Source organism: Euprymna scolopes, chromosome 24 (assembly GCF_053919585.1).
Source record: "Euprymna scolopes isolate OS-2025 chromosome 24, ASM5391958v1, whole genome shotgun sequence".
NCBI lineage: Eukaryota > Metazoa > Mollusca > Cephalopoda > Sepiida > Sepiolidae > Euprymna > Euprymna scolopes.
The window spans coordinates 14,633,341-14,659,953 of NC_136505.1; the positions used below are offsets into that span (position 1 = coordinate 14,633,341).

At 30.1% G+C, this 26,613-nt stretch overlaps 1 protein-coding gene across 1 annotated transcript in view; it reads right to left on the reverse strand.

Moving 5' to 3' along the window:
- LOC145246597 (exosome complex exonuclease RRP44-like) overlaps positions 1-26,032 on the reverse strand; it is a 69,644-nt gene extending 43,612 nt beyond the window's left edge. The window contains exons 1-10 of the mRNA XM_080108257.1: positions 25,714-26,032; positions 23,247-23,309; positions 22,286-22,380; positions 19,906-20,102; positions 17,839-17,915; positions 16,390-16,539; positions 10,284-10,430; positions 9,444-9,566; positions 5,930-6,067; positions 1,229-1,375 (exon numbers count right to left, since the gene is read on the reverse strand). Of these exons, the coding sequence (XP_079964383.1) occupies positions 1,229-1,375; positions 5,930-6,067; positions 9,444-9,566; positions 10,284-10,430; positions 16,390-16,539; positions 17,839-17,915; positions 19,906-20,102; positions 22,286-22,380; positions 23,247-23,309; positions 25,714-25,941 (1,365 nt within the window). The 5' untranslated portion in view covers positions 25,942-26,032. The remainder of the gene's footprint in view (positions 1-1,228; positions 1,376-5,929; positions 6,068-9,443; positions 9,567-10,283; positions 10,431-16,389; positions 16,540-17,838; positions 17,916-19,905; positions 20,103-22,285; positions 22,381-23,246; positions 23,310-25,713) is intronic.
- Between the last annotated feature and the right edge of the window lie 581 nt (positions 26,033-26,613).

The following is a 26,613-nucleotide window of genomic DNA, read 5'->3' on the forward strand; positions in this document are numbered from 1 at the left end:
CACACATATTTGATTTCTGCAATGCATTGATAGATATGACATGCCAACACCAGATTCATAATTCAGTCAGGATAGGGGAATGAGATCAGGAATTCAGACAAATGTGTTCAAGTCTCATTCAACATCACTTCTACCGAGAAAAGTATGAATTCACTTTCCTTGCCTCATCTATAAAGTTGAGTAAAAAAAAAAAAAAAAAAAAAAAAAACAATTTAAAATAATGATAAATTTGAAATCTATTGAAATTGTGTGTTGAAAAATATTCAGGATTTGAGTCGATTTAATAAGGAAACATTCAAAGTAAAATTTAAAAAGAAAATAAAAAGAAAAAAGAAAAAACAAAAAAACAAAAATAAAAAAAGGGAAAAATAAAAAAAGGGAAAAATAAAAAAAAGGGAAAAATAAAAAAAAGGGAAAAATAAAAAAAAGGGAAAAATAAAAAAAAGGGAAAAATAAAAAAAAGGGAAAAATAAAAAAAAGGGAAAAATAAAAAAAAGGGAAAAATAAAAAAAAGGGAAAAATAAAAAAAAGGGAAAAATAAAAAAAAGGGAAAAATAAAAAAAAGGGAAAAAATAAAAAAAAGGGAAAAAATAAAAAAAAGGGAAAAAATAAAAAAAAGGGAAAAAATAAAAAAAAAGGGAAAAAATAAAAAAAAGGGAAAAATAAAAAAAAGGGAAAAATAAAAAAAAGGGAAAAATAAAAAAAAGGGAAAAATAAAAAAAAGGGAAAAATAAAAAAAAGGGAAAAATAAAAAAAAGGGAAAAATAAAAAAAAGGGAAAAATAAAAAAAAGGGAAAAATAAAAAAAAGGGAAAAATAAAAAAAAAGGGAAAAATAAAAAAAAGGGAAAAATAAAAAAAAGGGAAAAATAAAAAAAAGGGAAAAATAAAAAAAAGGGAAAAATAAAAAAAAGGGAAAAATAAAAAAGGAAAAATAAAAAAGGAAAAATAAAAAAAGAAAAAGAAAAAAGAAAAATAAAAAAGGGAAAAAGGAAAGGAAAATACAATAGTATTTTTAAAAAAAGGGAATGGGGGGTAAAAAACGAGAAAATTACAAATATTTGAGTATTTATTGGATGAAATATTTAACAGGCTTTAATATTAATACACCTAACAAAAAATAAAATCATTGTAATAAAAAAAATGTTAAAATATTACAATAAATGTTGCTAAGTCATGAGTCATCAATTCAAAATGAAAGATGCATCTCAAAATAATGGAAAATCTTACCTCGTCAGTTATAAGCCAAGGCAGCTTTGGCAAGCAATCCAAAACTCTTTGACTGAAATCTGCATGAGGAACGTCATGCTCCAAAAGTAAGACTTCGTTTTCTGTATCTTTGTCTCCTATTGGACCAAGCTTTTTGACAAAATGTCCCTGCCAAATGAAAATAACGGAAATTAAAAAGAAAAACAATAAAGCAGGAGTTATCTCCTCCTGCGATCACAACTACTTGAATAATAGTAATTGTCTGTATTTTTGAGATGAGGTGTTTTCATTGATTGAGATTGTCGGACTGACTTCCTCATCTTGGTTGTTATAGTCACAACGTTTCGGCCGTTTTGCCCTCCGGCCTTCATCAGGTGTTTTGTATCGAACTGGGGCTTTTCCAGGCATTCACAATCTCAATAAATGAAAACACCTCATCTCAAAAATACAGAAAATTACTATCCAATCGGTACGGACCCGACATTAGGATTGAATGGCGACGCCTGGAAAAGCCCCAGTTCGATACAAAACACCTGATAAAGGCCGGAGGGCAAAACGGCCGAAACGTTGTGACTATAATAACCAAGATGAGGAAGTCAGTCCGACAATCTCAATCAATTGAATAATATTAACAACTATTCATCATGACTTTTGATGGATTTGAGACAAAAAACTAATCAATCTATTTAATATTTATGAAAACCATGCATTTTTGTTATTTAATTAACTAGGGGAGAAAACAGTATCATTTCATGTAAATAACTATAAATTCTAACATTCAGCGGATTTTGAGTAAATTAAGGAATTATGGCTATCTTTAAAAGGTCACCATCTTGGATCATGTTAGATTCCTGGAAAAGAGACAGGAATTTTTCTTGGAAAATCTGTTTTAGTCAGTTTTCTTGGTTTGTAACTTAATTTTATAATAGAGCACACACATGGCAGACAATCACGTGGTCAGTGATAAAAGCAAAGACAGAACTCTATACCTCTCTCTTTTTCATATATTTAAGTAAACATTAAAAAAAAAAAAATTTCTATTTAATTATATACGCATTTAAAAAAAAAAAAATATTTTCTATTTAATTATATACGCATTTAAAAAAAAAATAATAATAATTTCTATTTAATTATATACGCATTTAAAAAAAAAAAAAAAAAATGAATGCATGTTGCATATGTATCGCAACTGTTTTAGATTCTTTGTTGAATAATCTGCAAGTGAAAATGCAAATGAACAAAAAAAAAATGGAAAAAGAAAATTTAAAAAACTGAGGCAGTTAGATGCCAAGAAAACATTTTTCACGGGAAAGACGTTAAAAATATTCTGGTGCTGATCCGCGCTATTTTTTAAATCATATTTCCAAGTTTAATTAAAGTTTTATTATACTTTTTTTTATTCAATTGTAAGGTTAAAGTACAGAATAGGTACAAAACACCCTCCCCTTGTTAAGAATGGCTTTTTAAATATAACGTTATTATTTCAGCACAGATCACTCTCTGCATGAGTACCAAATTTAAATTTTGTGATGCCAGAATCAGTAGCACAGGCCAAAATCACATTAAGCATTTTAAAATATTACTGGTTTAATACCTAATATTAATTATTGGAGATTATCAAGTTTTTGCTTGTTTTTTTTTAATTAATATTTCAACACAAAAAAATCATGAGAAAAATTGAAAAAATAACAAGCTGAGCATGCAAGTTCCCCTCCACAATAAGTCTGGAAAGAAAATTTCAAGAGTGACCAAGATATAGAAGAGGATTGCTATGTCAAGAAATGTGACTGCCGTGAAGGTGAAACATACCTTCTGCGATACATGTTATGCAAAGAGACTTTTTTTTTACCTTGGTGTGCATTGCCATGATACTCTCAAGTCTGCAAGAAGCATTTATGTTATGATTGTGAGGAATCGACGAAAGGAAAGCTTGCTACGTGCAGGTGGAATCCTTGGACCAAATGCTGTAAGTTTGTCATAGAAGGAAATGATGGCTTTGACAGTGGGCATGTCTATCATGATGCAGTTGTATGTTGGGAGTGTTGACTGCAGTGAGTCAAGTTATGTCTGTGATTGACGTCAAAAATTGGATTTGAAAGGTTCTGAATAAAACTAGAGGGGCAACAGAAAATCTGTTCTGGCAAAAATTTATTTTCATCATAACTAATGTTTGTGCAAAATTTTTACAAAATCGAAGGCATGGTTATTGAGAAAAGCATGAATAAACAGGAGTGAATTTGTTAGGGGACTAATAAATGTGTAATTAAACAAATGAATTCTGTTATTTTTAATGTTTGCTTACATGAAAAAATGTTGAGGACAACAAGAATATGAAATGAAGACACAAAACTATATATAGGTAGATATAGAATGGATCATTTATGTAATAATGGAATACAGGCAAAATTTGGGGGGTAGAAGGGGCTCTTTATGCCAGGGCATTTCGATTAATTGTATAGGCTCCAATAATTACTGTTGAGCTTGGCATTATCCGGATAAGTCTCCTTTTGTGGAACTGATCTCTCTCTTTTCCTTTTACATTAAACTATATATATATATATATATATATATATATTTATATATATATATTTATATATATATTTATATATATATATTTATATATATATATTTATATATATATATATATATATATATATATATGTGTGAAATAGAATGGAGGTGGAAGGACCTGAATACTCAACGTTTCGCCAGATTTATGTGGGCTTTTTCAAGAGGGATGGTTACTGACAAGAGGGTCGGAGGATTTGGGGCTATATATAATGATGGGGGAAAGCAGCATGTTTTCCTTATGTAAATTAGATGTCTATATACATGTATACATTTTATGATTTGAGAAACTAATAAATTAGAGTAAACTAGCGTAGTGGATTACGTCTTAAAATGAAAAATAAAATAAATAAATCGATAAACTAAGACGAGAAAATTAATTGGGCAAAAATATCGTCGAGATTTAAAAGATGGCGTCTGGAAATATAACCGTGATAGATTAAGTAAATAAAATGAAACGAGATTACGAAGGGAGTTTTTAAAAATTAGAGACAATTGAATTGGGATAAAATAGCGTAGTACCTTGAAAGATGGTGTCTAAAAATAATAGAAAGTGAAAAAATGGCGTCTAAAAATAGACAGTGATAAAATAAAGATGGCGTCTAAAAATAGACTGATAAAATAAAATACAGTAAATAAGTAAAATAAAAATAATAAATGAAGTGAAATTACGAATGGATTTTTTTTTTAATACATATATATTTCAAGTTTAACCTGTGTCTAAATTGTTCTCTTTAATAATTATTTTCGACAGCTAAGGAGCAACGTGGAAAAAATCTTAAACGCGCGGAGCGAATCCCTGAAATGTTGCATACACAAAAGGAGAGCATTCCTTATAAACTGGGACAGTAAAAAAGGCAAAACCTGAATTCCTAAACAGCTTTGGTTTTAAAAAGAATTATAATTTTTATATTTTATTATTATATATTTTTTTTATTATTATAATTTTTATAATTTTTATTATATAGGTTTTTAAATTTCAATGTATTAAATTTATTTTATTTTTATTATAATTTTTTATTATTATTTCTATTTTTTATTAAAAATACTTTATTTTTATGTTATAATTTATATTTTAAATTATTAAAATTATTATATGGGAAAAAAAGGAATAATTTTGTAAGAATATAATTTATATGGAAAATTTTTGTAAGAGTTTAATATAGTACACAAATTCCTTAAACTAGAAAAGAATTCCCCAAAAACAAAAACAAGACTATGTTTAAATTTTAAATATAGTTTAATAGATTAAATAGAAACTTAATTTGCTTTTAAAATTTGAAATTAAAATCAGAAAGTTTTAATTGCAAAATTAAAATTAAATTTTTTAAAATTTTAATTTGGAATTGATATAAAGTTTTGTTCTTTTTTTAATTAATTAATGTTAGGCTTTAAATTCAATAAAATTGTCTTATCTGATAAAATAGGGTTTTATAATAAAAATTTATATAAAATAGGTTTCTTCAGACTATTTTTTAAAAATTCACATTTTACTCATTAAATCGGGCGGGTGAAAGAATATAAACATGGTATATGATATAAAAGAATGAAAGTTAAATATAAAAATATATAATAAAATAATTATAAAATGTGAAATGGCTTTCAGAACTTGCAAGATTATCTGCCTTAGACTGGTTAATTCAGAAAAGGTTCTGCTTGGGACCAAAAAGAGGTTAAAATTGATAGAACAAAATAACATTCTTTTCATAAAGGATGCAATAAACACTTCAAATATATTAAAATAATATATAACGGCAAAATTTTAAGCATATTAAATTCTTCCTTTTCTTTCCATTACTTTTTTTTTCTTTCATTCTTTTTCTTTGTTTTCCTTAGCATCCGAACATTAAACAGAATATTTTTTAACTATATTTTTTTTGAATTTTGAATTTTAGGTTGTTTCAGGTAAATAAGATGTGAACGAGATCTTGTAATATATCTATATGATCCCTATTCTGGTTATGAGTATAAACTGAAGAGAGCTTGATATGGGTATCTAAAACAGTCACCTATTATCAGGTTTGAAACTGAGGGTACCAATGTCTTGTCTTATCTAAACTTTTTGTAAATAAAAAATATATGTATATATATTACACACATATACATCCTGAAATACATAAAAAAAAAAAAGGTATTTAAAATAATTAGACTAACCATAGGATAGCGAGAATGAATTGGCCATTTGTCGATTGCAACAATGAGGCGTTGACCTGACAGTTCTTTGCCTTGTTCCGTCCTGATGTAAATTTTAGGAATCTGTTTATTGGCAGGAATAAAAAGATGATTTCGACTCTGGGAAAGACAAAAAAAGATCAAAATTGCTTTACAAATGTTTACAAAAAGATCATATCACTGTACGAAAATCATCATAAAATACTTGCACCATATATGCTTTGCATCTTCATTCTGTGTTTCAGAGTTTAAGATATTCTGTTAATATTTTTCATAAACGGTAGAGCAACTGGTACATGTTTTTGAAGGATTACAAAGACGATTCAAACGAAATTGTTTTTACTTTTTTTATTTAACTTAGCTATATAGATATTCATCTTTCCTTAACTTTGAAAGGATTCTGGCTGAAGAATTCTTAAATTTGTTTTTAAACTATTCAGTCGTCACTTTTTTTTTAATCATATTAACCTCAAACAAGTCATATTGCCATTTAACTATAAGGGGCTACTATTTGGGACCATATTTAGAGGAGATGAGCAAGATGTTAGTTTACATTACATTTAAAATTCTGCATGTCAGTACAGTCCGGGAATTCTAAAATCTAACAATTTAAGAGAAGAAACTATCAGAGTAGAAGACTTTCCGGCATGTAGGGACCTTTACAATGAAGAAATGGGGTTTTATTACTAAATGGGTTCATTGACCGGGGATGGGGGGGGGTGGGATACAAGTGCGAAAAGATCATCAGACCACATTACATCAAAATATTTGTTAAACAGGCACAGGGATGGAACACTGGCGATGGAACAGGGGTTAGAACTTAGTTGACAGTGCAGGACCTATTAGATTAGAGTCTCTTATGAGCCCAGTCTAAGAGGGAGAGACTTGTGCTGGATGCATCAACCCTAATGTGGCAACAATACATGATACATGGGCAAATGTAATGTAAATTAACATCTCAATCATATCTTTACATAGTACATTGTAAACATGGTCCTAAATGGTAGCTTCTTATATGGCAATATGTTTTATGTGAACAAGAGTAAAAAAAACAAATAAATAAAATAGTAGTAGTAGTTATATTCTGGCAAATAATCAAGATCTATAAGTAATACGCAGACAAAAAAAATTAAAATTTAGAAAACTAAAAACTTTTTGGTGCTTGTTAAGATATAGTCGACAAATCGATTTTTTTAAATATATCATTTTAAGCAAAATCAATATTACGTACTTAATTGTCATGTAGAAAATAGTAATATATCCAAAAAATATGAAAATTGAGTAGAACAACTGCAATTGTGTTTTTAATAAAAAAAAAATAAATAAATAAAAATAAAGTCAACCACTACATACAACAAATATTGCAGGCATGACACAAGTAATCAAAAATATTAATTTCAGAGTTATGTCCCCTGCATGTAGACTCCTAGTGTCTACTTTCATAAAATCTTGAACAGAAGTGTGCATTCTATCCTAACATCAATGGACCTGAGGTCATCTCGTCAGCATCAGACAAGGCCAAACTATTTGCCAAGAACTTTGCAGCTAATTCTACCCTATACGATTAAGGCCATCAACTCCCCATATTTCCTCCTATAACGGATAACACGCTATGCAACATATAAATATCTGTGCATGAGGTCGCCAAGCTAATCAAGAACCTTGATTCCAGTAAAGCAACTCGCCCTGACAGCATTCCAGTTATAGTGCTGAAAAAGCTCCAACCAGAACTTGCCCCCATACTTACAAAACTGTTTAAGCGTTGCCTTAAGAAGTGCTTTCCAACACCCTGGAAAACCTCATCAGTATGCCCTGTATTTAAGAATTCAGGTGAAAAGTCATCTCCCTCTCAGTACAGACCAATAAGTCTCCTGTGTGTCATGAGTAAGTTGTTGGAATCCATATTAAATAGAGAAGTAGTCAACCACCTCAACAGAAATAACCTTCTTAGTGACATGCAATATGGTTTCCGCTCTGCAAGATCTACAGCAGATGTGCTAACGGTTATATCTCATAGGATTAGTGAATCTCTTGACAAAGGCTTCCTTTCTAGGGTAATTGCCCTTGACATATCGAAGGCCTTCGACAAGGTATGGCATCAGGGCCTACTTCACAAGATTTCCAGCTACGGTATCACTGGAAATGTTTACTCAATTATTATTAATAATAATTTCTCTCCGATAGGCTCATAAGAGTAGTGGTTGATGGGCAGAAATCAGAGGCCCACAGTATTAATGCTGGAGTCCCTCAGGGGTCCATCCTGGGCCCAACTCTCTTCCTGATCTACATCAATGATCTCCCAAAACACATACTTAAATCATTCGTTGACATCTATGCTGATGACACGACCATCTATGGCAACACATCAAAGGCCGTAAATGACAAATTCTCTCTGATTCTTTCTCCTCTGATCTTGAGCGCGTGGTACAGTGGGGGAAGAGGTGGCTGGTCACTTTTAATGCATCTAAAACTAAGCTTCTATCTTCATATCATCAACACTGATCCCCATCTGGCATCAATTGAAATGGATGGCTCTCGTCTTGGGGAGGCTCCATGTTTTGACAAGCTTCTGAGTTTGACCTTTACTCCTGATCTGAAATGGAACTAGTACATCAGGTCTGTTGCCAAGGACACTGGGAAAATGGTGGGACCATTCTACCGCTCCAGAAGATATCTCACTACTGATGCAAATCTATCTGTATAAAAGCCAAGTACGTCCAAGGATGGAGTACTGCTGCCACATCTGGGCAGGAGCTGCTAAAAACAGCCTATCCTGTCTTGACAGAGTACAAAATAGACTTTTTGATTTAGTGAGGGATGCCCTTTTCTCTTCCCTGTAGCCTCTCTCCCACAGAAGAGACGTTGCGAGCCTGTCTTTGTTTTATCGTTATTTCCATAGCAAGTGCTCGTCTGAGCTCTAATCTCTCGTCTCCTCTCGCCAATCTTTCATGAGAAACACCCGTCTGGCTGAAACTACTGTCAATAATTTTCCCCACTCTTTATCTGTGCCTAAATCCAAACGTAGATTCCATGAGTAGAGCTTCTTTCTTAGAAGTGCATGACTGTGGAACTTGCTTCCGTTTGCCCGTTTCCCACCTGATTACAACTTGGATGTCTTCAAGTCCAACATAAACAAATTCCTGACAAACCGCCCCCTTAAGTAAGACACTATCAAATCTCCAATACTAATGATTACTATAATACTATCTCATTGATTAGTGTACACGCAACAACCCTTATCCCTGAGTGGCCTCCAGACCTTGATAAGTTGTGACCTCTTCATGTAAGAAATCTAAAAAAAGAAAATGCGATTTTACCCAATTTTCCGTAAAAATTATTTTTAACTATAAATAACTTTACACTCAATGAATTTTCATAATTTTTGGATATATTACTATTTTCGACATGACAATTAAGAATGTAATATTGTTTTTGCTTAAAACGGCATATTTAAAAAAAAATGATTTAACTGTATCTTAAGCAGCACTTTACTTACCTCTTTCCTGTCTGACAATTTCAAAATTCCACAGTAATTCCTCCGGTTCGGTCGCACAATACCTACAATACGCCCCGTCGGTTGTCGTTTCTCTTTCGGAATAACTTTCTTTTTCATTTCTTCCTGCAAGAAAACAAAATTTGAACAAATTCTATTAAAAATCGTGCAAGGGAAGAGAATTCATATTTCTCTAAAACAAAAACAAAACTACAGCAGAATTTTTATGATGTATGGAACAAAGAAGTCATATTCCAAAAATTATGTAAATTGATCAAATATTTCATTTTTATTTAAAAAAAAAAAATTTTATGAAGAAACGAGGACGAGGCTAATTGTTGCACTTTGTTTTTTATTATTGAATTATTATTATTGAATTATTACTATTGAATTATTACTATTGAATTATTATTATTGAATCCTTAATTTGTATATTTATTTGCAGACTGTTATCCTCATCTTCATAGTTGTTTTCACGTTTCAGGCAGCTATTCTTCTGGCCTTCGTCAGGTGATTAACTGCGACGGGATAGGAATGCTGAGTCTTAACTGTATCCTTAGTAATTAGAAAAAGAAAAAGGAAAGGACACCACATGGTCGGAGAAGAAAAAGTGCATTGAAGACAAGAAACATCTGTCTACAGCCAGCATGTAGCGGAGCAGAAAGAAAAACATGTGCCAAGGGAGATGGGTATGGGGCCTTGTAGTGGCAGCGAGAGACTCTTTAAGCTGATGTTGAGATGGCGAGAAAAAAAACGATAAAAAAAAGCAAGAAAAGCAAAGTTGGATTTATTTCTGCAGCGTTACACTACTTTTGCTGCTCATCAGTTTAAAGTCATATTCACCTCAACTTCATCTTCTTTGTCAGCATCTGCAGTGTTCTCCATTATCAAAGATGAAGGGCAAGTCCATTCTTCCTCTGGTAGCATCTCAATCGCAACTGTGTCATCTTGAATAGCCCGGTTCAGATTCTCACGACCAATTATTAGAACCTAATCAAACAAAAAAAAAATAATCATTAGAACCTAATTTAAAAAAAAAAAAAAAAAAAAATGAACCTAATTTTAAAAAAATAAAAATTAGAACCTAATAATTACAAAACAAATTTAAAAAAAAACAATTTAATTAAAAAAAAAATCATTAGAACCTAATTTTAAAAAAAAATAACTACAAAAAAAAATTATTAGAACCTAATAATAAAAAAATTATTAGAACCTAATAATAAAAAAATTATTAGAACCTGATTACAAAAAAATTAAAAAAAAAAAAAACAATTTAATTAAAAAAAACAAAACAAATAAAATGTACATTTTTCAATTCAGTAGGCTTCGTCATCTTGTATCTCTATCACAAACGATACAACTCAATAAACATTGAGAGCAAATACAACAATATATATGTATACTCAAATTTTAAAATGGCAGTATAAATATTAATCCTATTCTGAAAAATTGCTCAATATTCGAGATAGAGCATCAATATATGAAGGGAATTAAAATTATGCAAATTAACATTTACAAAATTTATTTCCAAAACAAACGTAGAATAAATAAAGATTTTATTTTGTATCATTTGTTTTGGAACAATTTTGTAATTGTCGGTTTGCATACTTCCCTTTATTTATATATCTCCCTTCTACTTCTAAACTATCCGATAATCATAAATCTTAACAGGAAAGGACGAATAAAATATATATAATAAAAAATATATAAAATTCAAAAAGATAAAAATAATAAATAGATCGAGATCTTTAATTTTAAACGAAGAATGAAAAAAAAACTAAATATGAAGTAATGTTTAGACTTTATTTCCTTATTGAATAAGTTTTAAACTTAAACCTGTCCTACATCGCATAAATAAGCATGCAGATAATTTTGTAAATAAACAGAGCAAATTCCCGATACGAAACTTACGTGATTTCGTAACATTTTAACTTAGTTGATTAGTCCGGTTTAAAAAAATAATAAAATTAAAAATTGAAAAGGGAAAAATTTTTTAAATTAAAAAATAAATATTTTTAAAAAATAAGTTTAATTAAATAAAGAAATATAGAAATCTAATTTAAGAAATCGATAAATGGTATTAATAAAACATATTTAATGGGCATAGGTAATTAGTGGTAATATCGCTTGATATTTAGTTTGAAATTCGTTTTTTTTTGTTTTTTTTTTAAATAAAGATACGAAAATAGGTAGATATATAAATCTTTAAAAAGATATTAGTTAAAAATTTTTTTTTTTTTAAATAAAGATACGAAAATAAGTAGATATATAAATCTTTAAAAAAATACTTTGCAAAGATGCGATAGAGGTTAAGTGTCTTTGCTTGTTTTCTTTTCCTCATAAAGGAAATGTTTATTTTCTCTAATGTTTCATTGTTAAAGTGTTTTTTATTTAATAAGTCTGAAGAAACGCTGTTCTTGTGAAAATTTTCAAACGATATTGTTTGAATTTGTCCAAATGGTCTTGAAACAATTGTAACTAATAATGAAATACACTTTTTGTTGCTATCAACCCATTTCTTGAACTCTTAGTTTTTGTTAAAACAGTATATATATATATATATATATATATATATATATATATATATATATATGATGAGATGATTCTAATATTCCCCCTTCTTCACACCAATATCAATACAATTATTAATTCCATACCAAATTCCCAATTCCAACACAATTATTGACACAAATTCTTTATAAATCTCTAAATATTTAACTATACAGTTGTTATACCCCCCCCCCCCAATTACTGTAAAATATCTGTTAAATGTGCAGATATTTTCTCAAACATACAAAAAAAAATCATGTGGATGATCTATAGATTTTAGTTTTACTGGTGGTTTAAAATCAATAAATATTTATTTTTTAACATGACTGCCAACACTGGAAGATTTTGTTTTAAACAAAATCAAATAAAAAAGACAAAAGAATCATTTCTAACATTGGAAAATAGGCAGAGATTTTTCTGATTCTGATACAGATTCCCCCAAATGTTTCGATTTTTACCATTAATCGTCCCAACACTTATATAATTCAAATGAAACTCAATTTCAATTTACAAATTGAATAATTTTGCAACATAAAGCAAGTATATTACTATTAATATTTATATGACAATCCCAACCAGTGAAAAGGTTCAATATTCAGAATAGAGCGATAATATAAGAAAATAGGAAATTAAATCCTGTAAATTTAAATTTACAACAAATTTATTTTTCGACGAGAAATACAAATAAAAAAACTTTTCCTTATTCCATGGAGTTTCAATGAATGACTCGTATCATCAGAGGAGATATTAGTAAAATATTATTCATGTTTTGTTAGCACACAAAATGAAAACTCATGTTTATAAAAAGAAATCGTATTTATGTGAAAGCTGATAAAATACAGAAAAGTAAAAGGTCAAAAGGATATTCCAAATGAATTTCAGGTTCGATGAAGAAAAGACATATAATTTAATGCAAGTGAAAAGATTGCATAGTCTATCTAAGCATATAATATAGTCCAAATAAAATTAAAATCAACTGATATGCAAAATCCAATGCGGGAATAGCACCGCCCCCCAAAAAAAAAAAAAAAAATGCAGTTAGAGGTTGTTAATTGAAAAGGTTAAGTTGAAAGAGCCAAAAAAATAAATTTAGCTCGGATAAAAATAGACCATATACTTTCATTGATAGACAAAATATAATAAAGGCAAACAATTTAATATTTTAAAAGATAGGCAACAACGTTCCAATTTATAGAAGAAATTATTGCTGGTCTCTGGGCTAGAAGTTTCATATGACCTAGACAGAATAAAAGGAATTAGAAAAAGAAAAAGGAAACTATTACCTACACAGATATGTATGTGAAAATTAACTATATTTTATATGTCGCAAAAAAGCCTGTCTGTTCACATGTCAAATGCATACATACACACATAGCGCAAACATACAAATATATAAAGAAAATAGCATCCAAATAAGTACATATGAGCACACACACACAAAAAAAATCTGATCATATATATATATATATATATATATATATATATATATATATATACACACCGTCATTAGATAATTTCCCTTTCACCAGACTAACTATTCACGTAAAATCACCTTTTTTCTTCACCATATTCCCTCTGCTTCACTTTTTGTTATCAAGTAAGATCTTTGACTTACTTGCAGTTTCATCAAATACTTTTGTATGCAAAATCTGATCCCGCATTTTGCTAATTCCTGCCCTCGGATGAGAAGGAAAGTATTTCTTCGAAACTCCACGGATTAAGGACTATCCACTTATTAAGTGTTTCCTTTTCAGATTAAATGTTTTTAACTCAAAGTGTTTTTTAACATGTTTTATTAACTATTTGCTCATATATATATATAAAAAAAAATTTGTGTGTATTGATAACTCTTTATTAAAAACTCTTTATTCTATTTATTTAAAAAGAAAATACAACTCATCTGCAAAAGATCTAGCTAATTTGGATATTCTTTTAAACATTCATTTTAATGAATTCCCTATTAGTTTTTTCTAGTTTTCTTATGGAATGATCATCTTTAGTTAACTATTACGTGTAATTATATTCATGCAGATATTCTACATGATTTAAACTTGCATAATATTTGCATAAAAAGGTTTAGTAAACACAAACCTCTTTTTATAATATATTTATGTATGTGTTTATATATTTGTTTAAAAAATTTTGCATACTAAACACCTGTCAGTTTTTGGTCTACAGACATCAAACTTAATATATAGGGTATTCAAACATAATGCGAAACTTTTTACTTGGGCTTTAGCAAGGGAAAATCGATGCAAAAGTGTGGAAATTAAAAAAATGGAATTTGCTGGGTGAAGGTCGAACGACGGCATTACGAATATGCATGCATAACGTAATAACTATTGGTTCATGTTTTCATTTTTAGCTTGCAGCAAACATTTCTTCATAGGTCAGGCATTAAGATCAAAGGAAAAGTAAATCATAAGCTAAACGTTTTGGTTTCAATTCTCGGTGGTGGCGCATTAGTTACATTTTTTTTTTTTTTTTTTTTTTTAACTTGGGTCCAATATAATAAATACGAAATCTGCATTAATCAAAATATCATATTTAAGCATATTTTATGACAGTGCAATGCCGGGCGCCCTGCTACTTATTAATATTACAAGCAAAAAAAAAAAAAAAAAAAAAAATATATATTTATATATATATATATATATATATATATATATATATATAGGCTGACCACAAAAAGAGACTCGACTCCTAACAACATGGAAGTATTCTAGTTTCTATATTTCCAGTAATACTCTCCAGACACTAATATACAGCTTCCAAAGAGTTTCAATCTTATGGATATAAACTAAATCTGAATAAATTAATTTACAACAACGTTAGCAAAACCCATGTCCCAACATTGTCCCAAGAGCGCTCAAAAAATTTAGAAAACCAAGGAACTCCTGCTTCCTCTCTGGAACCCCATATTAACATTTTTATATTCAACTTTTTTATCTATTTCATTTTACTTCAGTCAAAATTCTCAGAAATCAAGATGCCCTCTCCCTGCGACTAACACTTGAACTCTATTAGAGACACGCAGATATTCGAATATTGCTTTAAGTTCTTTATCTCTCAAACATCAAGTTAGTAAAAACGTTGAAAACATAATTCTCCTCTTCCCAGCTGACCATTTTAAGTCGTAGTATATCTTTTTTTTTTATCTCTTTCTATTACTAGATTCCAGGAATAGAATTCATCTATTCTGGTGGAGTAACATAACTTGGAGAAGATGCACCATTCATCATAAAAGATAATGTAGGTTAGCCATACTGATGATTTTGAATATTTAGTCAGGGTTTACTTGTAGGAAAAAATATCCTCATGCCAGATTGTCTTGACAAACCGCTGTACAGAGAGACAGAAGATACTCACGGATAGTGTGTAAAACATCTCCAATTTATGGATGCTCCGAATAAACAAACATTGTACAATATTATTGCAAAACCTCAATCTATATATCTATAAAAGTAAAAGTGTCTGTCTGTCTGTGTGTGTGTACATTTCCCTACAAAATTACTTTGTCAATTTTCAGTCTACAGACTCGAAATTTGATATACAGGGTACTGAGATTTGGGAAAATCTTTGTAATCTGTTTTTAACCAGAAATTTGGCTGTTAAGGGGTCAAAGTTCAACGATTTGACCTTTGAGAGTTCTACCAAACTCCTCCGCTAATTTTGGGTCTAAACACTTGAAATTTTAGATATAGGTTACTTGGACATGGATCTAACTTAATAACTTGATTTGAGTCCAAAACAATAAATGTTAAGGGGTCATAATAGGGGTCAAAGTTTAAAAAATTGACCGCTTATCTTTTTTTTTTTTGCTCAACATACACCTTCAAACACCCGGGCAACGCCGGGCTGAAATGCTACCGGAAAATAAAAATTAAAACAGCATTTTCCGAATTAAATGAAAGTTATTTGGAAGAAGGTAGAGGGGGAGTCAGGTAACTATTAATAAAATGGCTGGAATAAATTGAAATGTTACAGTGAAATTTAATGTTTTTAAAGTTATTTATCAGGTGAAGTGGAGGGGGGTCTCTCAGCTATTTTATTTTATTAATAGTTGAAAACAGAATGAAGTGCTTTGCGTTAACGTTAGTTTACAGTATATACATTTGATTTTTTTTTAAACTTCTTCAGTTCATAAACTTCTGATAGATTTTGCTACTTCATTACTTGCTTTTTCATACTTTTTTGTGCTTTGTGCTAGTTGGTGAATTTTGTTGACTTTGCGAAGGTCTTATTGATCAAGTCTTCTGCTTTCTTTAGTTTCTTTTCGCTTTTAACTTGAATACTTCAATATGGAAAAATCTGAAATCCCAGAATTCCAAGAAAACCTAGAACGATGTATTAGAAACGTACGTCCGCATGGGTGGAAAATATTATTTTTACAACTTACCATTTCCTCACCACCAACAACACCCACTCTTCCTTCTAAATAGTTTTCTCGGCTGGCTTGGAATTTTCCTTGTAGATATTTTCCAAATTTCACCCCTTTGTTGATTTCAGAGAATGACAGATGCTCCGGAAAGAGGTTCTTGCCTGCTGCCTAAAACAAGAAAGTTTGTTTTTTATTTTATTCATTTATTATTTCTATGGCAGAGTGAGAAGTGGGGGAGGCTCTGTCATCCGATTTTTTTTTTTTTTTTAATTATTTGAAAATTATATAAAATAAACAAACAAAATTATTATTAGTACCCGACATATATTAATAAAATGTAGAAGATAGTGATATGTAATGAAAATGAAAATAAAATGATTGAAAAAAGAAATCCATCAAAATCATAGAATTATCTGATCTAAATGAAATATTAAGTATTTATTAATAAATATGTGAAATATTTATTAATTTATAAATTATGTGATTATAAAGTATTTTTATTTAATTCATGAGAGTAGCTTGCTCTTGATCTATCAACTAAGATGCAGTACAAGTATTCACTTGTAATTGTATTCTTAATATCACCCCTTACTGAGGAAAACTGTCACCATGAACGAATTATAACTCAAAACTTTTATCCATTGCACCATCCAGACAATTCTAGTAGGAAATGAAAGGTGAGGAATAAAAGCTTATATATAACTTTATTATATCATTAGAACAATAACGAAAATTTAAGGGGAAAATTAAAAAAAAAAAAAAAAAAATACTTTTTAGGCCATGGCATTTTGAAGCTAAATGCTTCTCATCAGAAGAGAAGGGCCAGAATTATAAAAATTGCATTCTTGTATTAAAAATGTATTACTTATTATTATAAGAAACTATGGAACTTCTGCCATTACTAACAGAGTATGAACAGAATATCTACTTTCTTCACATCTGGTTCTTATTTCTCTCACATAAATTGGTTATTCTTTCTACTATGAATAGGGGTGTCAGCATATGATAACTACTAATGCCTTGCAGAAGATTGTCTGAAGATGAATATGTGTAGCACATGAATGACAGAAAATAGTCGAAGAAATGAAAATACAGTTGACTTGACATAGACATTTTATTTACAAGGACGCAACACAGAGAATGATACAAATTACATCTATCAGTCTCAGTCCGATATTATGAGTTTGCATGTCATAATTATCACGGACAGAAGTAATATATCTCCATCTTCAAAGTCATTCTTTTTAATAGTGCCTGCCAGTGTCTCTCGGCAGCTCTACACAAGAACTAAACTAACAAAGTTGAAAGGAGATAACTCCGCCAGAAAAGAATTTATCTCCCCTTGATTATGGATTTACAGTCTTAACATTTTCTTAACTTATTAGTAATTCCACAACACTTGTGTACCTAATGCTTACAGGTATTAAAAAAACTGAGTTGAATTGCTGGAATTTATCAAAATCTCACCTTTTCATGGTCTTCGTAGGCCGCCAGTTTGTCAAGCAAATGTGTTGCATTCTGCAAGTTCTTAACATAATATTTCACTACAAAAAAGAAACAGGAAATTCAAGTTTTTTAATATTTACATTTAGAGTTTTGTCTGTGAGTTTGAAATGAAGATTTAATGCACACATTTTATTTCAGATGTTGAGCATTTTTTGTCCAGTCGGTTCATACACTAAAAAGTTCAACAAGTATTTCTTTTAAAAGAAAAAATAGAAAAAAGGAAAAAAGAAAAAAGAAAAATAGAAAAAACAGAAAAAAAAACAGAAAAAAGAAATAAAGAAAAGGAAAAAGAAAAAAGAAATAGAAAAGAAAAAAGAAATAGAAAAGAAAAAAGAAATAGAAAAGAAAAAAGAAATAAGAAAAAAGAAATAGAAAAGAAAGAAATAGAAAAACAGTAAAAAATTGAAATAGAAAAAAAGGAAAAGGAAAACAATAGAAAAAAGAAAAAGTAAAAGGGGAAAAAATGGAAAAATATAAAAAAAAGGAAATGAAAAAGAAAAAAAAAACAAAAGAAATAGGAAAAACAGAAAAAAATAGGAAAAAGCAGGAAAGAAAAAGAAAAAGCCAAAAAGAAAAAGCCAAAAAGAAAAAGAAAAGGCCAAAAAGAAAAAGAAAAAGCCAACAAGAAAAAGAAAAAGCCAACAAGAAATAGAAAAAGCCAACAAGAAATAGAAAAAGCCAACAAGAAATAGAAAAAGCCAACAAGAAATAGAAAAAGCCAACAAGAAATAGAAAAAGCCAACAAGAAATAGAAAAAAGCCAACAAGAAATAGGAAAAAGCCAACAAGAAATAGGAAAAAGCCAAAAAGAAATAGGAAAAAGCCAAAAAGAAATAGGAAAAAGCCAAAAAGAAATAGGAAAAAGCCAAAAAGAAATAGGAAAAAGCCAAAAAGAAATAGGAAAAAGCCAAAAAGAAATAGGAAAAAGCCAAAAAGAAATAGGAAAAAGCCAAAAAGAAATAGGAAAAAGCCAAAAAGAAATAGAAAAAAGCCAAAAAGAAATAGAAAAAACAAAAAGAAATAGAAAAAACAAAAAGAAATAGAAAAAACAAAAAGAAATAGAAAAAACAAAAAGAAATAGAAAAAACAAAAAGAAATAGAAAACACTGAAAAGAAATAGAAAACACTGAAAAGAAATAGAAAACACTGAAAAGAAATAGAAAAAACAGAAAAGAAATAGAAAAAAAAACAGAAATAGAAAAAACAGAAAAAATAGAAAAGAAATAGAAAAAAAAACAGAAAAGAAATAGAAAAAAAAAAACAGAAAAGAAAGTGAAAAAAAGAAAAAGGAAAAAAGGAAAGTGAAAAAGAAAGGAAAACGAAAAATAAATTTGATATTATACACATGAGGTTACCTCCCCAAAAATGTTGTGAAGAATAGTATTCAAGTAATAATAAGAAGAAAAAAATGTAATTATTTGATTTCTGAAGAATCAAATTGGTTTTATTACTGGCATGAAGTACTTCATTAGTTAATATATAAATATTGATTAATTCAAGCAAGAATTTTCCTATTATATATCATTCACTCATGGATCAGCAGCTAATCAAAACTCTTAGAACGTAGTTGCCCATCTGAACCTTCTTATAAACAGGCTTTATAGGCACAAAAGGCCATTGTTTTATTTTTTATCGATTTTTTTATTTTCCAAATTTTGCTATAAGAGTGTGCTTGCATCAAATTTCCAGAACCTATACATACTTTTACTAAAGCATTCTGTGAATTTCTTTTTTATCACTTTAATGTCCCTGATTCAAATTTTATTATTTTATTCCTTACATAAAATTCCTAAATAAAAAAAATAATAATAAAAGCCCACAAAAACATTTAAAAGTCAATCAAATTTGAGATAGAAATGATGATATTAGCTGGTAGGATGGTCAAAAACAAATCACTGTTAATAAGATCCAGACCAGCATTTGCTGATTCTTGTAGTGAAAGAAAATATAATTTTCAGAGGTTGATAGCATTTAACAGAGTATTGAACAAAAAAAAAAAAAAATCATGACAATTTGTAAGTTCACTCACCAGAGCATGCTAAGACACCATCTTCCTCAGCCCGAGCTCTATTTTCATTATCATCAGACAACAATACCATTTTTATGCTGTCATCCATATTGCCAGAATCATCGAGGTGATCTTGATACCACTTAGTGGCTTTTCGGATAGCTCTGTCATTTCGGTCATTGGATGATTCAGCAGGTTTCCGTTCAATATACGTGGATCTGCAAACATTTGAAATGTAAACATCTTTGATTACAATTTCCAGGAAAAAAAAGCAAGAAAAAGAAAACATTCCAATAACTTTAGTATCAGAAGTTATTTACCGTGTTTACCAGAGAGTGCCCCGCCGTTGCCAATTTTCAAATACATCGGTAAACATTGTATGTTTTTCGAGTTTATAAACATGTTACATTAAATAAAAACACTAAAAAAATTATCCAGTTAGGTAGAAAAGTAACTTATCTTGCCTTCGATAACATTTATTTGTTATATATTTGTTTTTTGACAACTTTTTCGGATCTATGTATATAGTAATACAAACCCAAATGTTTTGTATAATAAAAATTGCAATTCCTCTGCAAATATCATTGCATATACCTTGTTTTTAGTTATGTTAAAAATTACATTTTTAAATCCCTTAACAATTAAAAAAAGTTAAAAAATAAAACGTTTTCATCCTATTTTTATGATTTCACTCTGTTATTAATGTTATAAGTCACAACTACCTTTTCTTTTAAACCGAAACATTCATTTTTTTAATAAAAAAAAAAAAGTCAAAAATAAATACAGTAGCTATGTCAGTTTTCTATAATAAAAATTATTTTTCTTTTATGTTTTAATTCTTTGTTTAAAAAAAAAAGGTTGCATTTTTCTTTCCTTACAATTCCTTGAAACCGTGTTGGTTTTAACATCCGAAATTGTTATATAACATGAGCGAATCTCTTAGTAAAATGGAGTTATGCCCCTCAAACCAATGAAGAGTTCTAAAAGAGCGCTATAATTTTTTTTTTTTTTATTACATTTTCACCCCAAACAAGGCACATTGCCACTTTGGTGTAGGGGGGCTACTATCAGGGGCAAAAACTACTGGGGCACTATGTGGGGATTTGGGCAGCAAGATGTCTGTTCAAGTTGCACTTGAACTTCTGCACGTCGGTACAGTTGGGGAAGCAGGGACCTGGAATGGAATTCCAAAGTCTAGCGGTTCTGGGGAAGAAACTACTGGAATAGAAATATCTTTTACATCTAGGGATCTCTACAGTGTGGGGGTGGGATTTTGCGGCCTGTCGGGTCTGTCGAGGGTGTTCACGTCGTGGGGGCACAAGTGCTTGCAGTTCATTAGAGCATTCACGATTAAAATACTTGTAGAACAGGCAGAGGGATGCAACGTTTCGTCGATGGGATAGAGGCTGAAGCTTAGATGCCAGTTCAGGGCCTATCAGATTTGCGAATCTCTTTTGAACCTTGTCAAGGTGCGAGAGACACAACTGGGTTAGTGTTCAGGAGAGATGAGAAAAAGAAAGATTATTTCAGCCATCCATAAGGATAAAAGCATGATTTACATAAATGTTTGTTGGCAATGTTAGAATATCTAAACAAGTTGTTCATATTAAAAAAGATCAACACTTTTAATCTTAGTCAAAAGTCAGCAGAACTAAGATTGTCTAAATAGTTTTAATTTGGGGGCACTTGTACAGTTTAGTCAAGACATTAAAAAATGAAAATATCGAAAAAAGGTTATATTGTACGTATCCATTTTGAACTGAAGATCTCCGGAAAAAAATTTCATTTAGTTTGATCGAGTAGTTTTTTTTTTACAGCGGAAAAACACGTTCTTATGAGAGCGCGTTGAAGTCAGCCATTGTGAAATTTGCTGGAGCTGAACACCATGTCACAGGGAGATAACTCCATGTAACGCGCCAACACTCCCTCCCCATCTTTAATTCTAGCTTTTCTTCCTAAAAATCAAACCTTTTGCTCGGTATCATAACAAATTGTTTTTTCGCTGTAAAAAAAAAAAACTACTTGATGACATTAAGTGAAATTTTTTTTCGGAGAACTTCATTTCATAACGGATACGTACAATTTAAACTTTTTTCGATATTTTCATTTTTTAATGTCTTGACTAAACTGTACAAGTACCAATTTGGGGAGTTACTAGTCACAAACTCTTTAAAACTTTAAGAAATCATTTTATTCCATTTTAAAAATGTATTACTCCTCCCAATATATTAATGATAATGGTCTTTAAAAACTAAATGTAATTACAAAGAGGTATGAAATTATGCAAGCATCTTTGTCTTATGAGGCAATTGTCCAGAACAAAAATGTCTGGTATGCAACTGTCCTAGAACCTTCTAAAAATCATTAGTTAATTTTGAAAAAAATTAAAATTCAAACTTACTGATGAAATTCGTTGCTAAAGACGTAGAAGTACTTTGCTGAATGTGCAATCATCTCTTGAAGTCGTTTATAACCGGCAATATTATGACGCTTTACCTAAGAGTAAAATTTTAAACAATCAGTAAAAATAAAAACAAATACAAAAATAAAAAAAATAATGACAAATTCATATTATTTAGATTCTTCGGACAACTGTTCTCGTCTTGAGCGTTATTTACATGTTTCAGTTGATGTTAATTTCAAACTTTCATCAGGTGTATTTTGTCAAACTAGAGTGAATTTAATAAGGGTTCCACTCAAAATTCTGTGAAGATTACCAAGTCCGACACAAAGATTACCACGTCCAACAAAAAGATTACCACACTCGTCAGGATACATTGAAGAAGTTCATCGACTGAAACGTTGTGCAAATAACACTCAATGAGAACAGTAGTCCAAAGCATCCAAATAATACCAATAAATAATCCTCATCTCAAAAATTCAAAATCTAAATTAACTCTTAACTTTCTGTTAAAAATAATGTTATTTGTGTTGTACAATTAACATAATTAGTTTATTACAATGTTTAAAGTAACAATCACAGTTTGTTTATGACAAAAATAAATCTGACAGACTTCAATGGGAAATGAATGAACGGCATAACACTGCACGCACTTCATTTGGGAAATTCCAAAGAACATTTATTGCAAGACGTGATGTTATGCCCTATAAGTAAGGGCCATAGAATATGCTGCCTACATCATCTTAATTATCTTTTAAAACCTTATGACAAAAATATGCATTCCAGTATTTTTTAGATAAGGGTTGATAAGTTGGATTATTCAGACTATTATTCTCATTTTGGCTGTTATTTTTATGTTTCAACTGAGAACCTATATGGAATCTGCTGCTATTGGGTAACAATGACTTCCTAAGTAGAGCCTGTAGACACCCCCCCTATCTCCCAGAAAAGTTCAACTTACCTCTTCGATGACTGTCTGAAGAATGATGACATTTGTAACGAAAGAATCTTCGAGAATATCAAGCTGCAAATAGAAATTGAGAAAGATATAAAAGAGTAAAATCTAAAGAATTATTCATCAAAATATTTTTTTGTTTTGTGGTAATTTTTACTTAGGGGAACTCGATGTGGAGGGGTGAAGCAATGGAATTCTGTGTGGCAGTCGTTCAAGCAAAAGGTTTGAAAGTGCTTGGTCGACTGCTTTTATAATAGTGTTTTTTTTTGTCCACTCACGTGGATCAGACTTAACATTTGCATAGAATCGACTATTGGGTATAAAAAGACCCCCTATCATCGATATTGTTGGTTGGTCTTTTTGTTTTAGTCCAGCAACCCATTACACAGTTACTGTTACAAAGACGATCTGTCATTGTAAGCAACGAGGCAATTCGTTGCAACTCCTGTTGACCAAGAAAAGACGTAAGGTAAGAGTTTCATTGTTTTTTCCTTCTACGTCGAGTTCTGGTTTAACCCGTTGAGTTGCAGTCAGTTAAAATCCGACAGTTTCAACTGCTTTTATAGCAGATCTCATTTTTTTATTAACAAGTCAACACTTATCAAGTCCAAAATCCACTCAAGAATAAGGATTAATGGATAGGTACTCAATGGGGGCGAAATTCATCTCCAGGTGTGAATTTTGGGTCCTCCGGGGGTGAATTTTCAACCCATTCATAGTTTTAATTTTTTCTTGTTTGTATTTACAGAATTCGGATCCAATCATGTGTATAAAAAAAAAAAAAGAAAATATGATCATTCATATATTGAATATGGATTTACATCCATCATCATAGATGGAGAAAAAAGTCCCCAGTGTTATTTATGTTAAAGTTTTGACAAATGATTCTATGAAACAAGCAAAGATGAAGCAACATTTGCAAAATGTTCATCCTCATCAAATTCAAAGATAAGAAAACTTTTTTTTTGGAACACCATGGGAATGCTCTAAAAAAGTGAAGATGTTTTCTACAGATTTTAAAAAAGAAAACCAAAACGTTACTGAAGCTTTGTATGTCGTATTACTTGAAATAGCAAAGCAGTGCACTTTTTGAGGGGGTAACTTTCTTACAAATGGTGAAAGAGGTGCATGATGGACCAAACAAGGTTGAGAACCCTGGGATTAACGGGATGGATTTTTTTCACTCTTCACACCAAACAATGCATATTGCCACTTGGAATGTAAGGGGCTGCTACTTGGGATCGTGTCTAATGAGAGATTGTGGGGAGTTGAGCAACGAGATGTCTGTTCACATTATTGTTCTAACTAAAAAGTGAGCACCCCTTTCAAATGTCAAAATGATTTTTTTTTTCAATTTTTTTTTTTTTTCATAATCTGGTTAATTAGTGTCCAATCAATAATAATCCAGTGAAAAAATTTCAAAAAACCTATCAGTATAGAAATTACGCATGGGGTGATGGTTGTACAACTTCGCCGTAATTTTTTTTTTTTTTTTTTTTTTTTTTAAATTCAAAGAAAAAAATTCAAAGAAATTTTGAACATTTATTACTAACGAACAAGTGCAAATTTTGAACATTTATTACTATAAATATAACGAAAAAGTGCAAATAAAAAACAATAAATAATTGCAACCAAAGGCAAGATAAATCAACGTAAAAAGGAAAACAGATTTTTTTTTAACAGCAAAGTTCAAATGTTTGCATAAAGCAGTTCAACGAATTCAAAGGGTCAATAATGGTAGAAGCACCGGTGTCACATGTCACGTGACCTAACTGTTCAGATTTTTCCGAACGAGACTCGTCTGCTGGACCCACTTATCTTTGCATCACTTTTATTTGTTATATATTTGTTTTTTGACAACCTATTCGAATCTATGTGTACAAACCCAGAAAACCTTTTGCGCACTTCAGAGAGTATTCATTAAAAAAAAAAAAAAAGAAAACGTTTACACAGGGTCCACATCGCCCGTGAAGTACTTTTATTTGTTATATATTTGTTTCTTTACCGCTTTTTTTGTTATTTTGTTTGTTAATAAATGCACATATTTTGTAACTTTACTTTCACTTTATAAAAATAATTGGTCCAAATGCAATTGAGTACCAACTCATCTTTTAAAAGTTGATTTTTAAAGATATTCGGGTCTGTTTTGAACGAATATCACATTTGAAATTCTCGGGGAGTAATAGATTTTATGATATTTAAGACCTAATGTAGTCCCTATTGTTTTCACTGGTCGCCATGTTTGTTTTATAAAATTAAATTTATAGCTGATGTCTATCAAAATTATAATAATTCAGTAAAAACGTTCTGCGGATTTATATTTCAACCATAAAACTAAAACCGATTAAAAATTAGAGATCTATTTGTTTTAAATTAAAATAATGTTCCTGTAAAGTTTTAGTTTATACAAAGAGGAAGAAATGAAATGAATTTTTCAATCGCCTCATCGACGATCGGGTATAACCGGACTTACTTGATGTAAAACAACATTAGTGTCGGGGATCAAGTAATGGTGAATGTTTTCACCGGCTATAGTCAGAAGAGAGGTGGACTTTTGTAGGACTGGGGTAGTTCCAAATCGGCCACATTTGTCGCATAAAACCGATCCGCAAGCAATGTCATCACGAAGATAATGCTCTCTGTTGATCTTAGTCACTCCTCCTTTCTTTGTTTTTTTGAAAAATGTCTTCGAAGTCAACATTTTGAAATAATTTAATTTCACACGAATAACTAGGAATAACACGACCACGTGCTGTGGTATATAACTCCGAACGACAACTCCGAGCCATAACTTCCGGTTAGTGGTGACGTCATTCGATAAAGTACGGATCAAACTTCCGGTTTAAAAAATACGTTCAAACTGTTTCATTGTAGATATTTTTCTAATTGTATTTTTTTTATTCTAATTGTTACATCGTTCGAGTTAGACAAAATATTTTTAATTAACAATAAAAAGATGAAACGTAAAGTATTTCCCTGAATAATAGCTATTTTCACATAAAAAAATATTGGTGCAAATAGCCACGGTTCAAGCTAATTTAAAAAAGACAAATACACACAAAAAAATAGGTATATAAGGAGTTGAGGTAATCAATTTATAAAGGGGGGGATTGATGACATTTAATTATTCATTTAAATATAGACTAAACAGATTAAAAATAAATAAATAAAATGTAACACTTAAGAACAATACTAACGAATAGCAATCAATCTGTTCTGTGCAGTCACTCACACACACACACACACACACACACACACACACGCTCGCGCGCAAATAAATGAACGTTTATTCATTTTAATTTCCCGCGCATTTTGCACAAAAATAAGTTCTTCCAGCAACGGCATAATTTCAAATACGTCCACACATTTTTTC